This window comes from Podarcis vaucheri (genome assembly GCF_965113315.1).
Source record: "Podarcis vaucheri genome assembly, chromosome: 1".
NCBI classification, from domain to species: Eukaryota; Metazoa; Chordata; class Lepidosauria; order Squamata; family Lacertidae; genus Podarcis; species Podarcis vaucheri.
The window spans coordinates 109,816,902-109,832,807 of record NC_138759.1 but is presented as its reverse complement, the minus strand read 5'-3'; the positions used below and the strand labels follow the sequence as shown (position 1 = coordinate 109,832,807).

The 15,906-nt window shown below is 41.7% G+C and overlaps 1 protein-coding gene across 5 annotated transcripts in view; it reads left to right on the top strand.

Annotated features, from left to right (window-relative positions):
- Nucleotides 1–15,906, top strand: part of RBMS1 (RNA binding motif single stranded interacting protein 1) — a 117,348-nt gene that overhangs the window by 42,275 nt on the left and 59,167 nt on the right. For 2 of the 5 annotated variants that reach the window (XM_082199039.1, XM_082199038.1), the window contains exon 1: nucleotides 1,391–2,041. The exons of 2 other annotated variants lie outside the window; for them this stretch is intronic. In XM_082199039.1, the coding sequence (XP_082055165.1) occupies nucleotides 1,769–2,041 (273 nt within the window). In that variant the 5' untranslated portion in view covers nucleotides 1,391–1,768. Of the gene's footprint in view, nucleotides 1–1,390; nucleotides 2,042–5,521; nucleotides 5,561–15,906 lie in introns of those variants that run through there. One more of the 5 variants, XM_082199041.1, reaches the window with a different exon arrangement.

The following is a 15,906-nucleotide window of genomic DNA, read 5'->3' as shown; positions in this document are numbered from 1 at the left end:
AGAAAAGAAAAGAAACAAGGTTGCAACCTGTGGTCCTCTTACTCTGCAGAATCTTATTCACGTTTGTGGTTGTCTGTAGTCTAATCAGCCAATTTTGTAGCCATTACGAACGTACAACCCCATACTACTGTTGTTGTTTTTTGTTGGGAGTTACTTTTAGAGGGAAGATACAAGTAGATTTTTAAGCTTCCTGCTCCCAAATTAAGATTCCAGAATATCTCTCATTTTCGTTGTTCATTCAACAAATCAAATCCACAGCAAAGCAACTTAAGGGGACATAAAAACCAGTGCGTCTACTTTACAGATATTCGTCGTTTTATTGGGCTGACTGTTGTTGGCCGCCTGACTGCTATTGGGCGGGCCGCTCCGTATACGAAAATTAGGTCATTTTAAAAAGTTGATCTCTTAGTTAATAAGAACGCATTTACTTGAAGAGCGGGGTTTGGCGCTTTAATAGCAGTTTCACAATCTCTGTACGCGCCTGTGTCGGGGATCATATTACTGGAGATCACAAGGCTTTGGCACAAGCTTTGGAGTCCTCTGTCAAGTTTTTACGCACGCACATTCTTTCCTCTGCCACTAGGGTAGCTTGCAGTCTCCCCGGGGACAGCGGGGTAGGGAGGTGGGGTGGAGAGAGGCGCGTTTTAGTTTCGTCCCTTGATGTGGCACGAATCGAAAAGTTCGTGCCAAACTCTGCAGTGAGTGGAGCGCGAATTAATTCTCTGGCTTCTGAGCCTGTTGGTAAAAGTAGCTTTCTCCCTGTGACCTAAAGTGTTTGGGAAGACGTGAAGCCTCCTGGCTGCGCCTTCGTGAAGGCTGGGCCCTTTCCAAGCCATCTGCAAGAAGCTGGAGTCGGCCACCGTATGAGAGACAACTGGGCCTCTCCTTGAACACAGAAACTAAAATGGTGCGCGGTTTTCCGCGCCCACTACGGGGCTCGTCGGCGCAAACGCAACGCCAGAGGCCTGGGAGGGTGCACTCCCTTGGCAGTTTCTCTCGTTTCCCTCTCAAACAGACCCGCAGACATTTCGCGCTTTCCCCATGAGATTTACAGCGTGGAAGAGCGCGAGTCCTTTGGCCAAATTTGGGGTTCTTTGTTCTCCAAGGTAGACGAAGGTGTCGGCAGGGGGGTCTCTGGGTTCCCCTTCCCACACACTCGCTCGATCCCTTCTCCCCCGCCCGCCACCGGAGAGCTCTTGGGCCGGCGCGTAGAGAGCAGCGCCGCTGCCGCTGGTGCGCGCAAAGAGGCGAGGGGCGGCGGAGCGCGCCGACTGACTGGCTGCCCCGAGGAATGCGCGGTATGCAGGAGGCAGAACCAACCATTCGGCGGGACGGGCAGGGGGGAAGGGAGCGGCCGACGCCTCCTGCCGGCGTAGAACCCCGCGCGCTCGGGGGAGCAGCCCGCCCCTCGGGGGACAAAGGCAAGCGGCGCCGAGTGCCCAAGACTTCACTGTCGCCGCTGCAGCTTGGAGGCGTGGAGGCGGCGCGGTGCCTGCACTGGGCTGTTCCTTCCCCCCCACCTCCTCCCTCCTCTTCGGTTGCGCGCTCTCAGCCTCTGTGTGTGTGTGTTTCTCTCTCCCTCTCTGGGCGGTGGTTGAGGCCGATAGTAGGTGCAGAAGTCGCCGCCGCGGATCGTAGTAGATCGATCAATGAAGTGACTTTTATGGCTGGCAGGCTGGGCTGATTGTCTGCGTTCAGCCTGGCTTTGCAGCCGCCTGGGATCCCGGGAGAGGAGAAGGAGGACGCGCAGCAGCAGCAGCAGCGTTGCATGAGAGACTCAGCCAAGGGAGAAGAGGGTGGAGGCGGCGGCAGAGGCGTCGAGCCAGCCAGCGGCGGGAGAAGAGGAGCCCAGTCCCAGCAGCCGGCGAGGGAGAGGCACTTCCCCGCGGCCGCCTCCCTGAATCGCGCGCCCGCCAAGTTGCCTCCAAAGTTGCTTCCCGGGCGGAGGGGAGGCTCGCTGTTTGGCTGGGCGATGATTTTCCCCAACAGCAGCAGCAGCAGTAACTCTGCGGGCGGCGGCAGGGCTCCTTATAGAAAGCAGGTAAACGGGGGTGGGGGGGTGGGGAATCGCGTTATAATATTTGTGGGTGGGTATGGCAGGGGGAGAGGCGGAGGAGGTCTCGGGGAAGGGAAGAGGGGTGGGGACTTGGAGGCGTCGGGGCTTGCTCTTGAGCAGTCTGCGGAGGAAGCGTCTTCGGGCCACCCCACCCCCACTGCCCGGGGGGAGGGGGGGCTATAGACAAGAAGTCTGTGTCTCTTTTAAGTTTATGTCACGTGCGATCCTCTTTAACCTTCTCTCTCCTTCCCACCCCACCCCTGGAGATTTAAGAAAGGACATCTTTTGCCTCGTCGTAATTGGGTTGAGCAGGAGGTGCCAGATTGGGCAACTTTCCTAGGTGGTACAACCACTGCAGCCCAGGGGGAACTCCCTATCAGGCTCCGAGCAACAAGTGAGGGGGGTTTTCCCCCTCTTTGGCTCCCCCACCCCTCTTTCTTTTTTTCCTTTTGGCTTTCTAGAGCCTGCGACAACATGATTTGGAAATCGAAACTTTGATACCGACCGTTTCCGTTTTTACTGAAACAGCCAAGTAGGAGTGGGAAACCCTTAACGCGAAGCGACTCCACTTATATCCTTAAATTAAAATAAAAAGCCACCCCCCAAAATAGTGCGGTCGCGGGTCTTGATGGCCCGTACTTGTGGGAAATATCCCACCAGGTAAAAAAAAAACACAACAAAATACATTTGGGATGAGACACCCTTTTAGTATAATAATAATGATGATGATATGTAAGGTAGAAAACATGTGTAATTACTCCCATTGCCATTATTTAATCTTAAGAAATAATGTTTAAAACGTGTTAAGGGGTAACTAGATGCAAAATTCTTATGGATTTGTTTCCCGCCCACTTCCTTCTCCATCCTGTCTCAGACTGTAGGAAAATTGGATTCTAATAAATAGGATGAATCTGCCTCAGTCTGACATGCTGATTTAATTATGCCGAAAAAGGACATCGTAGTAGGCAGAGTTTGTACAATGGTTGTTGCACCAATAACCTGCTTTTAAAAATAAGATGGCAGTTGGAAATGCCTCCTTCAACAATCTTCTGAGCGCTACGTTGTTCATTATGAAGCAGTTGTGGTTCATTCATTTTTTACTTTGCTGCCTTCCACAAAGTTCTTTTGCTGTTGGGTGTTTCTTTGTTTGGGTATGCATGTATTGTGTGTGTGCGTGTTTGTGAATCCTCTTTTAGAGGTGATCAGGAAGAAATTGGGTTAGAAAATAAGAACTCATGGTTTTCTTGAAGTGGGGAGTTGGGCCTGTTCTCAGTAGCTTAAAGGAAGTGAATCAGTGTCTGTGATGACTTCAGTGAGATTACACCAATGTAAGTGGTTAAATAAGTTAATTATTGTAACTTTACAGGCAGGGGGGGTATTGTTTTGCTGTTTCATTTTACTTATTTACAGGTTTTTGTCCTGTATTTTATTCTGCGAACCGCCCTGATAACTTACAATGAAGAGTGACACATAAATTTAATGAATAAAATAAATAAATAAAATAGAATTGGCCTGTCTTTGGCTTTATTGTAGGCAGAGAATAGTTACTGTACAATATATACTTCTGCCAAGGATTTCATGGAGTACTGATTTAATTTTTAAAGCCACCTCAGCAATAGTTTTTGAGGATGTTGTGAATTTCATAAAGTACTTTGAACGATGAAAACTCTATCTTATTTTGTTTCATGTTTTACCAAGTTTTAAAGCCTTAATTTGTAAGTGCCGGTAAATTTCATTAGTTAGCATAGTTAGTGGATACTTTTGGTTAGCTGGTATCCTCTCACTTTTTAATAGAGAACTATTACCGTGTGGATGGTACAGTAAAGGATAGCATTATTCAGTCTGCAAATACTATGTAAACAAATACTTAGGGAGTGTTGGAGTCTGAAAACCTAGTTAATTAAGCCAGGCACTTTTTGGAGTCTTGTGTGTTCATTGATTTGTCAGTGGCACATGGGCTGTTGGTGATGAAAGGCGGGGTGGAGTGGGGAGTGCAGAGGGCAAGCCTTTCACTTGGAAGGGGTGTATGTTTTGCATGCGGATGTGAGTCGGCCTGCTGGTCTGGAACACACTGATAAGATGCTCTTCTTTTCACAGTGCACTCCTTGAATTCAAAGAGCTAAAAGGGCTGACTGAATCAGAAAAACAAACAGACTTCTTTTTCAATGGGGAGCGGAAAAAACGAATGTGTGGTCATTATGTGGTCCTAAGACCCTGGGTACCAAAGATTCCTTTTATTGGTGTCAAGCCATTCTTTGGTGAAACACTTCCCACACAGGGAAGGCTGAGTGTGCCTGCATTCTTGCCTGCATAAGCTCCTATTGATTTTAATTGGGGACAACTGTGGCTCCTCGTCACTCAAAAGTGCTTTTCATGATGTCATTTTTGCAGATGTCTTTATGAATCTAGGTGATAAAAAAGTGGTTGTCTGGTTTTTAATGTGCAGATATTCTTATTTCACCCTAAAATTATCCTAATATTTTAAAATAGAAAATTTAATGACCCATGTTAAGCTTTTCAGCACAGGTTCCACACACACACACACACACACACACACACCGCTCCAGTATGTTTCCCAGTTTTTTCATTCAGTTAGAAAAATCCAATAAAATTCAGTACATTATTGTCACATTATATCCCTTTTTAAATAACTATAAGTCATAATAGAGCATAAATGTGCCTTTTCATGAAGGATATATCATAAGAACACATATGTTTTTGTTGTTGATCAGACAAAATAATAGAGTTTAAAAAAAAGTGCTTATGTTATTATGATATCGTTCTGCAAGATAATAAAGTCTGGGTTCCAAAATCTTCTGAACTATCATTGAGGCACTCTTAGTATATGTCACAGGATAGTCCCATACATGTCTACTCGAAATGGGTATCTGAAGAAGTGTGCATGCACACAAAAGCTCATACCAAGAACTAACTTAGTTGGTCTTTAAGGTGCTACTGGAAGGAATTTTTTATTTTGACTATGGCAGACCAACACGGCTACCTATCTGTTACTCAAAATGAAGTCCCTTTCAGGGCTTACTCCCACTGAAGAGGTAGAGAAGGATGGACTGTCCTAGGTCCTAGAGCCTGGATAACCTTGGGACAATGCATAAGGCAAAGGGAAGACACTTTCTTGACAACTTTTGTAGAAAGAAATTGTGCATTAATTTCAAAATGTTGAAAAAATGTTCATGTGTCTTCCATATGCGCATGAGTGTATTGCTGCTCAAATAACCTGTTCACGTTACAGAAGAATATATAATTACAGTACTTTGAGTAAAGACCTGCTATACTGCTTTCTGCTTCTCGTCTACATTAGTCATAGGAGCCAGTCAGCTAGCTCGCTCTTTTTTCAGGTCAGAAAGAGATAGGTGGTGCCTAATCTTTTCCTGTATTCTACTGTTATGGTGAACAGTGAAAACTGATCTCTGAAGTCATCTGTTTAAACAGGATTTTCCTGCATCATGGTCAGAATGGAGCATGCTGAAGTCCTCTTTTGCTCAGGTCAGAATTACTTTGGAAACTGTGGCTAGGTAATACAGACTAATGGAACACAGTTGAAATGTGCACATGTTCTTTTTCTAGAATATCCAGATACAAATCATAATCTTCCAAGCAAGAGCAGTGATGTCTTTAAAAGTTATTGATGCTTTACTTTAGACAATATTTAAAATTGAAAGGGCATTTTACCAACAAAGAGGCTACCTTGGAGCACTATCAAATTTTAACTCTTTTACCAAATACGTTTTTTGTCTTAACCGTTTCAGAAACCTGTTTATGCAGTCTGGTTTTTCCTCTTTGCTTTGTATAAATCAGAGACATTTCTTTGAGACTCCTGGGTATTGCTATATGAATAGAGAATTGGGGTGTTTTCACAGGTGATGCAAATTTAGCCTGGAATTTTGTTTCTTGTGAATCTTAGTGTGAGACAAGAGAGCGGCTTCTCAAATGCATTTCAATTGCAGATGTGAAAGCAAAAACTGATTTAAGCTTTCCTTAGGAAAGCATGGTTTGCTGTTGAAGTTCTGTATGCAGTTTGTGCCTCTGCAGTGCTGGTGGAGAAGCTTGACTAGGGGAGCAAGTTGGTGTGTGTGTGTGTGTGTGTGTGTGTGTGTGTGTTGCCAGTGAGTACTGCTTGAAAATGAGTTGGTTGTAAGACAACCTGTTTTGTGAGGTGTTTAGCTCCCCTCCCCAACATCCACTTTTGCCAAGTAACAGTCATTCTTGTTGCATGTTGTTACATTTTTGATGACTGTAATGTTTATCTCACTAGCATAAGTAGATTTACATAGTTTGCTGCTTTCAAGCAGATTAACTGGGCGTAGCTGCATGTGAGGAATTTAACACTGATTCAGTGCTTGGCCTTGTTTAGTGGCTGACACACAAAACTCTTGATCCCAGGTCTGTTCGCAATAGGATTTGTATTATGAATTTTAAATTTGGCTAAAACCTGTCTTTTTTTGTCTTTTTTCTTTTGCTTAGAAGTAGTAAAAAGAAAAAAGCTATATGGTGATCCAAGTTTAAAATGTACAGTGTTTGATTCTCAACATTTTGATTTTAAAGTATAGCATCAAAGCATCATATCTGTTTGCCGTTGTAAAATTCCTTCTTCAATTTTTGTATTTTTTTCTAATGCGGGTAGATAGTGATGGTATAGAGATTTGAAAGGCAAAGCCTTATACAAGGGAGAGGAAAAAGCTTGGTGATGCATTTTAGCTTAGTAATTTGCAGGAAACTAAAAAGCACCCCCACCAGCACACTTTGATCCTAAAAACTCTTAATATATTTAGATTTTTATAGTTGCATTTGGAAAAGCATGTGTATACAAATGCCTTCTGGATTAACATTTGGGCATCAGTCCACAATTAATTTACTCAGGAATAATCCTATTAAAAATGGGATTTGTGGAGTAAAAGATACTTCAGATATCAATTTTCTGCACACAGAGTAGTTCTAGGTACAGAATAATGTTTCTTATGGCTTGCAATAGTTGCATACGCATGTGTTTCTGCATATGTACATGAAGTAACTCACAGATATTGTACTTCTTGCAGTTCTAATGCTCTATCCTGAATTCCGATGTAGGTAATTTAGAATGTGGCACTCCTCTGCATTCTAAGGAACAGATCTAAACATATTATTGTTCTAAATCTTAACTGAATGAAGTTGCCTTAAATCAAGTCAGGCTGTTTTGTCCATCTATCCCATTATTGTCTAGTCTAACTGGCAGTGGGTTACTGGCAAAAGACTTCAGTCAAAAGTCAGAAACAGAACTGTGCCAAAGGAAAATGTCAAGATGGAAATGTATCTGATATATCAGACATTTCTTTTTTATGTGGTAGAAGGATCTATACCCTACTTTCTTTTTCCTTTTATATTCAGTGACGTATTAGGCAGAAGTATAAAATCATGATGTGGGGGAAAGTGGATAGAGAGATGTGTTTCTCTTCCTCTCATTTCACTAGAATTTAGGGATCAGTCAATGAATTCCAGAGAAACAAAAGGAAAGTAGTTTCTCACACAGTGCAAAGTTTATAGCTATGGAATGCACTTCCATGAGATGGGGGGATGACCGCTTTCTGAGATGCTTTTAAAAGGAAATTAAACAAATTAATGGAGGACGAGGCTTTCAGTGGCCCTACTCAGGATGGCTAAATTATCTCCAGTTTTGGGGGTAGTATGCATCTGAATATCAGTTGCTAGCCACAGTGGGTAGGGGAATATTGCTGCACTCTGCTACTAAGCTGTAGACATACTTGAATTGCTTTATTTTCCGCCATGTACTGGTTTGTCTTATGGTTGATAATATAATTTCACCAGCCTCTCATATCATATCTCTAGTATAATTGCAGCAAAACGTTACATTTTGAAAATACTTTTATCTGGGTGTACTGATTTCGCTCCACTTATTCTTCACTTATTTCTGATTAGTGGAAAAATGTGTTGCACGTTTTTAGTATACTGATGTATATTGATAAAGCATAACAAGGAGTCTTGACCAATTAGTCACACACGTTGTCATGGTTGATGAACATATTAAACTTGGCATGAAATCCCACCAAACACACAACAAGTGACCCCACCCCACCTGTAACATTTAAGCATGGTGCATGTGGATCACAGTTGGTCTTCATGCCCATGACATACATTTCTGGCAACAACATAAAATACGTTAAAAGATTCAATAAATTCCTCTTTCTTTTGAACAGCTGGATGTGACAAAAGAGCTCTCTGTCCTTGATAGGACAACTACCATTGGTCTAAAGTGTGCACACTTGCAGTAAGTTATGGTGGTGGTCCTGTCTTGGTCCTTTTTTCAGTCACTGTTTGCTTTTCTACCCATTTTTAATACATTGAGTTAGTAGCTCCCTTGCTTGAAATTCTTCCAGTTCTTCAGGTATATTGTAAATTGTCACTCTGTTCAGGAGATGCTCACATTTGTTTTCCTCTATGAGCGTCTGTCAAAACATCTTTACTGTAGACTATTTCTGACACTACTTTATTCACACTTTATAAGGCATGAATCTTAACATGTGTGCAAATGTACTTAGAAAGATTGTTTTACTAGCAAACCATAAATTTGGCTGACCAGCTTCCATAGGCTTGCCAAACATAGCAGTGAAATACATATATCACAAAGTGCCCTCTCCTTGCATTTTTTAGGACAGGCGTTTGAAAGTGCACTGGGAGGAGAAAATGGAATAATGTTGGCATTCATTTTTAGTGGTTTGAAGTCGATATCTTAAATCCAGGCAAGGTGACCTAATGTACATTGCAACACTGTGACTACTAATGGACGGAACTGAATCCTGCTGAGTTCTGTAGCACTTACTTCTAGACAAGGAAGTTTAGGATTGCAGCCTAAATCACCCTTGTACCTGTCTTAGAAGCATGTTAGCAAAACCTGCTGCTTAGTATTACTGTTCTAGCTGGAGTTGGATGACAAAAGCTGGCCATTTTTCTGTTTGTTTGGCATGCCATTATTTGAAACTCCCAAGATTTTAAAAATATGGAGATTAAGAGCTATATACTTCTTAGAAAATACAGCATGCCTTCTTGTTCTTCCTCCCCTCTCCTTTCCCCAGTTACCAAGGAATCCTACATCTGTGCTGGTGGTATATCTTTATGGATGGTATATGCAGTTCCATGGCAAAGAAGATTGTAACTGGTGACAACAGAGCAGTAACTGAGGCTGCTAGAAATGTGTAGAACTTCATACAAGTCAACTTGCCATGGCTTCCCGTCCATGCTTCCTCCGCGGCATTCACTTCATAAGACGCACAGACATTTCCCCTTACTTTTTAGGAGGAAAAAAGTTTGTCTTATGGAGTGAAAAATACGGTAATTAGTTGTGCATGGTCCTAGCTTGGTAGGAGATCTCATGCACTGCATGTAGAACATAGAATAGAATCATAGAGTTGGAAGAGACCACAAGGGCCATCGAGTCCAGCCCCCTGCCAAGCAGGAAACACCACCAGAGCACTCCTGACATATGGTTGTCAAGCCTCTGCTATGTGGAAAGTCCCAGGCTCAATACCTGGTATTTCTAGGTAGCAGATGATGGGCAAAATCCCTGCCTAAGACCCTGGCAAACTATTTTCAATCACAATAATACTGAGCTACGTGGATAAATAGACTGCTCTTGTATGAAGCAAATCCCAATATATCTAAGAAGCAAGGATGTGTAGCACAGTGTGAAATACAGCCATAGCTAACAACAGTCAATAAAGTTTTCATGTATAGGAGGCCTCTGTCTTGCTCTCTCAAGCAGCTGTTTTCACTTTATGTAGATTCTCCAGAGAAAAAATCTCAAAACAAAAGAATGTATTTCCAAATGAATTTTTGTCTCTCCCAAATAACGAATGTTTTCTCCTTAAGGAAATTTGCCTGGGGTTTTGTGCTTGACTAAATTCAAAGAAGAGGTTGAAGCCATTGCCATAGGGGAAGGATAAGTTAGATGCTTGCATTGCAGTGTGGTAAATTTAGCTGCACCGTGCAGAACCGTCTCAATTTGCAGTTTCCTGATGCAACAGGAAAGGGAAGGGATGTGCTGCAGACAGATGAGAGAAGTGGGTGGAGAACCATTTGTTAATTCAGCAGGGAGTGTAAGACCGGCACTGTCTATTAACTAGAATGCTGCAAGCCTAGTACAGGTTTAATTAGTGTTGTTCTACAGCTGCATTTATGCTTACGCTATCCTCTCCTCCTAAAAGACCTACTCAGTCTTGTTCTGGTGAGATGTAAGAAAAGATAGCAAGGAGCCAAATTAAAATATATGCTTAAATTGCTTTAAGAGCATCTGAACAATTTGGCAATTTTAGACAGTGCAGACTGTTCGTTGAGACTGAGCTAGGTGTTAGCCAATTTTGACTTTATCCTGCTTCACATAAAACTGTAAAAAAAAAAAACCAGTTTAACATGGAACGTCAATATCCCAACAAGACGAAGATTCAGCTAAAATACATAATGCCCTTAACATTTGCGGTATTTGGAAAGCCAGAAGGAGATAGTGTTCACATGTGCAGAGCAGTCATTGGTACACTCGTTCATTATGACTTAATTGAATCATTGCCAATATGCCAGCAAATGTTGCCATGCCATAAATAATAATTACTAACCTGTCTGCAAACACAAAATTCTGTTAACAATTTTGTGGTGGATTTGAAGGCCTGTTTTGTTTGGGCAGGGTGGCAGGGAATGTGTCTCCTTCCAGATTACAAAAGCTCCTTCAATGCTACCTGATGGAAATCCTTTCTTGGTACTAGTTGCAAAGCTAGTCTACTTGGTAACATAGAAGCTTCTCTTGTACAGTTACAATTTCACTCACAATGTATTATGCCTGACAATTGACGTCCTTCATTCTCCCCCTTTACAACACTGTCATTTTTTGGACTATTTCCTTTAATGGTATGTTAAGAGGTCTGTTGGGTTGCAAAACAGAATACAGGACAGTCCTGGACTATGATGTATTCACTACACATGTGAGGAAACCTTCGGCCTCCTGCCAGCGAAAACTTCTCTTCAGACTGAGGTCTGAAAGTGGCGTGTTTTTGCTCAGGAAATTTGCAGCATGAAGTATGTGTTTTCCAAGACCAGTTCAACTCTCCCCAAAGCACATCCTTTATGCTTAGCAGGTGATATATGGCATACATAACTGATTTCCATGGCCCCTGATTCTTTCAGTGACCTGTTATAGAAGCCTTGCTTATATTACTATCTTTTAGCCTGTCAAAAAAGACCTGTAGCAGGGATGGTGAACCTTTGCCTTCTGTTGGTGGGCAACAACTCCCATTATCCCTCACCATTGACCACGCTGAGTGGTGCTGATTAGAGTTGGAGTCTGACAACTTCTGGGAGTCCACATATAGTTGTTGAGGTGCTTTAATGGAAAACATGGTGCAATTACATAATTAGATTTGCAACTCTTGATGGACGTACGTAGTTGTGTTGTTACTGGAAGATGGGTAGGAGCAGCAGGTATGGTAACTTCTGCAATAGTAATAGGACACTAATTCATTCTTTGGAAGACTACAAGTGTACCTTTTGATTATGTGACAAAGCTGTCCTTGTACATTTATAATATGTTGGCTAATCAATGTTGGAGTAGCTAAATATTCTAATGAAGGTTGAGGTAGCCTAGAAACTGCACTTATTGAAAGGATTTATGAGGCTGACTTGGTTTCAATGTGGTATTCTAGAATTTCTGGTTTTCTTTATTTGCATCAGATGATGTAAAGCTTCAAACCACAACTGACCACAGTTTTGAGGCAAGTGTTGGGATCATGTGGATTGTCTGACACACCAGCTTCTTACTGAATATTTGTATCTAGAGCTTGTTTTGTGCTTCTGGCTGCTTATCCCTGAGCAACTAGGTCCCCTGTGTGGCTTGGCCAAAGTATGAACCCAGCCACTTCAGAGTAATTGCTTCCTTGTACCTAGTTAATTGAGGGACAAGTTGATCTCACTGAGAATTGCTTCTGATCTGTTTGTATTACATATACATTATATTAGAATTTCTTGTTCATTGTAGCAAGTGCTTCTGTTTGTTTGATTGATCAATTAATCAAAATCGTTTAAATTTTGTTTTTAGTCTGCCTTGCTAAAGAGCAGTGTGAAATAAGAATGATAAACTGCCAGTGTAAAAGAACCAATGTACACCACCCATCTTCATTAGTAATCATTGTCCTCTAATCCTTTTCACGGGTATTCTGAAGCTTTTTGGTAAAGAAGTTCCAAGTTAATTAACACTGAATACATTTTTGCTGAAACTGCCTCCTTTTACTAAATATTGATTGAAAAATCTGTTGGCCATTAATGAAGGTCATATTGCCTAAGAGTTTTGGCACATGTATTTTTAACTGGATGTGTATATTGGATCGAATCCACAGGTTCTGGTCCTCCAGGGGGAAAGAATCTATTCCAAAGCCTCTGGAGGTAACCTGCTGAGGGGCCAGAGGACAAAGAAACCACAACCCATTTCTTGAAGCTTATTTCTAATGTTTCATGATAAGGAGATGCTTACTTCTAAACAAGTTGCAATATCTAAATAAGTTACTTTCCCTCCTACCCATTGTTTCTTTCATAAATTCCTTAACATATATTGGTGAAGCTGTAGATGGTGCCAAAGCCTGTAGATGGTGCCTACAGTTTAATGATATTTGGCTTTATCCCAATGTTCTCTCAGGTAGTACTGCACTGTCAGGAGAGAGACAGGGAAAATATGTCCTTGTTAATTCTCCTCAACCTCTCAGTGGCTTTGATGCCATCATCCATGGTTTCCTTCTGGAGCGGTTGTTGATGAGTTAGGGGTGGGTGGCACCAAATTGCAGTGGTTCTGGCCTTACTTGGATGGGTGTTTCCAGAGGGTGATGCTTGGGTGGTGCTTTTCGGTTTCGTGGGGCCTTCAGTGTGGGGTCCTTGAGGGATCGATTTTATCCCCTATACTGTTTAACATCTACATGAAACCACTGAGTGGGGTTGTCTTGCTTCAGTAATGAACTAGATGAGAGCTGGTGAACTGAAGATAAATCCAGATAAGACTGAGGCACTGTTAGTCAGTAGTTCCCTAGACTGCATGGATGGGAGGATGCCTGTTACTGATGGGGTTGCAGTCCCTTTGAAGGACCAGGTGCACAGCTTGGGGGGTACTACTGGATCTCTTGCTGTCACTTGAGGCTCAAGTAGCGTCAATTGTGCAGGGGGCCCTATATCAGTTTTGGCTGGTGGCCCAGCTGTGTCCATATCTAGACAGGGAGAGCCTAACCTATGTTGTCTATGCTCTAGTAATCACTAGGTTAGATTACTGCAATGTGTTATACATGGGGCTGCCTCTGAAGATGGTTCAGAAACTTTATCTGGTGCAGAATTCACCAGCCGGGTTGCTCACTGGGGCAAGATGGTTTAAGCATAGAATGCCAACTATGGGCCGACTGCACTGGCTGCCAGTTATTTTTCAGGCCCAATTCAAAGTGCTGATTTTGACCTACAAAGCCATGAACAACTCAGGACCACAATACTTCAAGGACCACCTCTTCTCATATGCTTTCTAGTCCCTGTGATCATCATCTGAGACCCTTCTTTGTGTACCTCCTCCACAAGAGGTCCAGAAAGCACCACCAACATGAGAGCGGGCCTTTCTTGCAGTAGATTTCCACTTGTGGAATGCTCTCCCCAGGGATGCTTGCTGGTGCTTTCATTACATATCTTTAGGTGCCAGGCTAAAACATTCCTCTTCTCCCAGGCTTTAGGCTAATTTAACAATCTATGGCCTTTAAACTATGTTGGGGGGGTATTGTTTCTGTTTGTTATTATGCTATATATATTTTTGTGCTTCTATATTGTAAACCACTCTGTGATCTTTGGGTGATGGGCAGTATAGAAATTTAATAAAAAGTAAAATAAAATACAGTTTTATTAATTTGTGATAAATACCTACTACAAAAAAAGGATAAGTATAGGCACAGTGATACAGCAAGCTGAAGCAGTATTCAGTGCTTTGGAGATGGCAGATGCAAAGACTTCTGTGATTACAGGGACACTCTGGTTGCTACATCATTTCCCCCCCCTAATACATCTGGGAATCACATTTGCATCCGTGTGCAGTTCACAGATGTATACAAGACTTGTTTGGTGCTAATAAGATCACAACATCCCCATCTGCTTCTACTCAGCTGATTGCTTAGTGTGTTTTTGCTTCAGGTAGTGCATTTTCAAATCACATGCACAAGGTCTCTGAACCAAAGTAACTATTCTGTAACTTCCCAAGTGTGTTTCTTGAAATTTGAATACTAAATAATTTATTCAAGTGAATGATAAATTTCAAGCAATCTGTGCTCATATGCAGGACATGCTGAGGTATAGTCACCTAAACAATGTCTTCAGAACAGTTAAAAAGCATTTCTGAAAACTGGATAATAACTGGAACAATTACCAAATAGTGGCTGACATAACAAAATTTGGGGTAAATTTTTAACTAACGTGGCTCAGGTTGTCACTAATATTTGGCAAGGTTCTTCCAATTTTATGACTTGTTCTCTCACAAAACCCATTCATTAAAAAAGGAGCTGGTGCATGGCTGATGCTGTTTGGAATGGTATCTTTGTGCAGAATCTGTAGCTGTTTTGCCGTTTGTGGTTCATAATTTCAGAGGAAAGAGGAATTGTTGCAATGCCTTTTGGGGAATAAAGACATCTCCAAGGGAGGAGAGTTCAAAAAATTTGGAATTTTTAGTTAGCACCAAAAAACAAAATAAAAGTCAGACCTAAAAATAATAGTACCACATCCAGTCATATCACATTTTAGAAGCTACATGATTTTATTTAAGAAATTTATAGTACAGTATTTGTAAGTAGAGCAAAAATTCCAAGCTTTGCAAACCCTTTTGAGCAATCAGCTTTCTCAGAAAAACAGTACACTGCAGTGAAATGATGGATAATGTTTTGTAATACATGACTAACATAACTATTAAAGCCTTTATTTAAGATAAATCTGCCAGAAAATCTTGGAGACATCTCTATGACATGTTGTCTACAATATTTCATGTTCTTTGTGTTTGACTCTGGGTCCAAGATTTAAATGTAAATGGAACAAAATATAATGCTCCACCATCTCTTAAGAGAATGGAAGTTGGAAAAAAGTATTTTAGCATTTAGTGTGCATCAGGAAGACATGTTGAAATTGACAAAAATTTGGTTCAGGCACTCTGCTGTAGAACCAATGACAGTTTTGCTAAAGTTAAAATCTTGTTACAGCTGCCTAATGTGAAATTCAGCACAAATATTTACCATTCCCTGATAGTTCTGAGTAACTGGAACAGATTTTCTTTCAGAAAAATGGCAAAAGCGTAATAGCCTTTTCTGTGCCCATCAGGAAGAGGCAAAGGTTCCATGTTCAGTACAAACAAACATGATTGATTCAGAGTATCTTATCTGTGAAGTTTGTGTTGGAATTGTCTCTGAAAGAATTCAGATAGCATGAGCCACACACTGTACAAGTCATTAGTGGGAAAGCTATATGACAACTACAAATAGTCCTGCATTAGTGTACTTTTTTTTTAGTACATTTTCTGTGAATGACTGGCCACCTCAAACTACATGTACATCCTGTTATTCTTCTCTTTCCTCTTAAAACGGCCATTATGAAGCAAAAACTGTGTGCCAAGGATATCTATTATAAGATACATCTGCTTCTTTGGCAAACCCAGCCTATAGTATTGGTGGCGCTGGGATTGTTGCTAGGTTGTTTTGTCACAGGATTAGACCACAGATGGATTTTCTGGCTAACACAGGATCTGGCTTGTTTCTATTTTGTTCATGCTTGGAGGTGGAAAAATAATTTTCTGAATATACAGG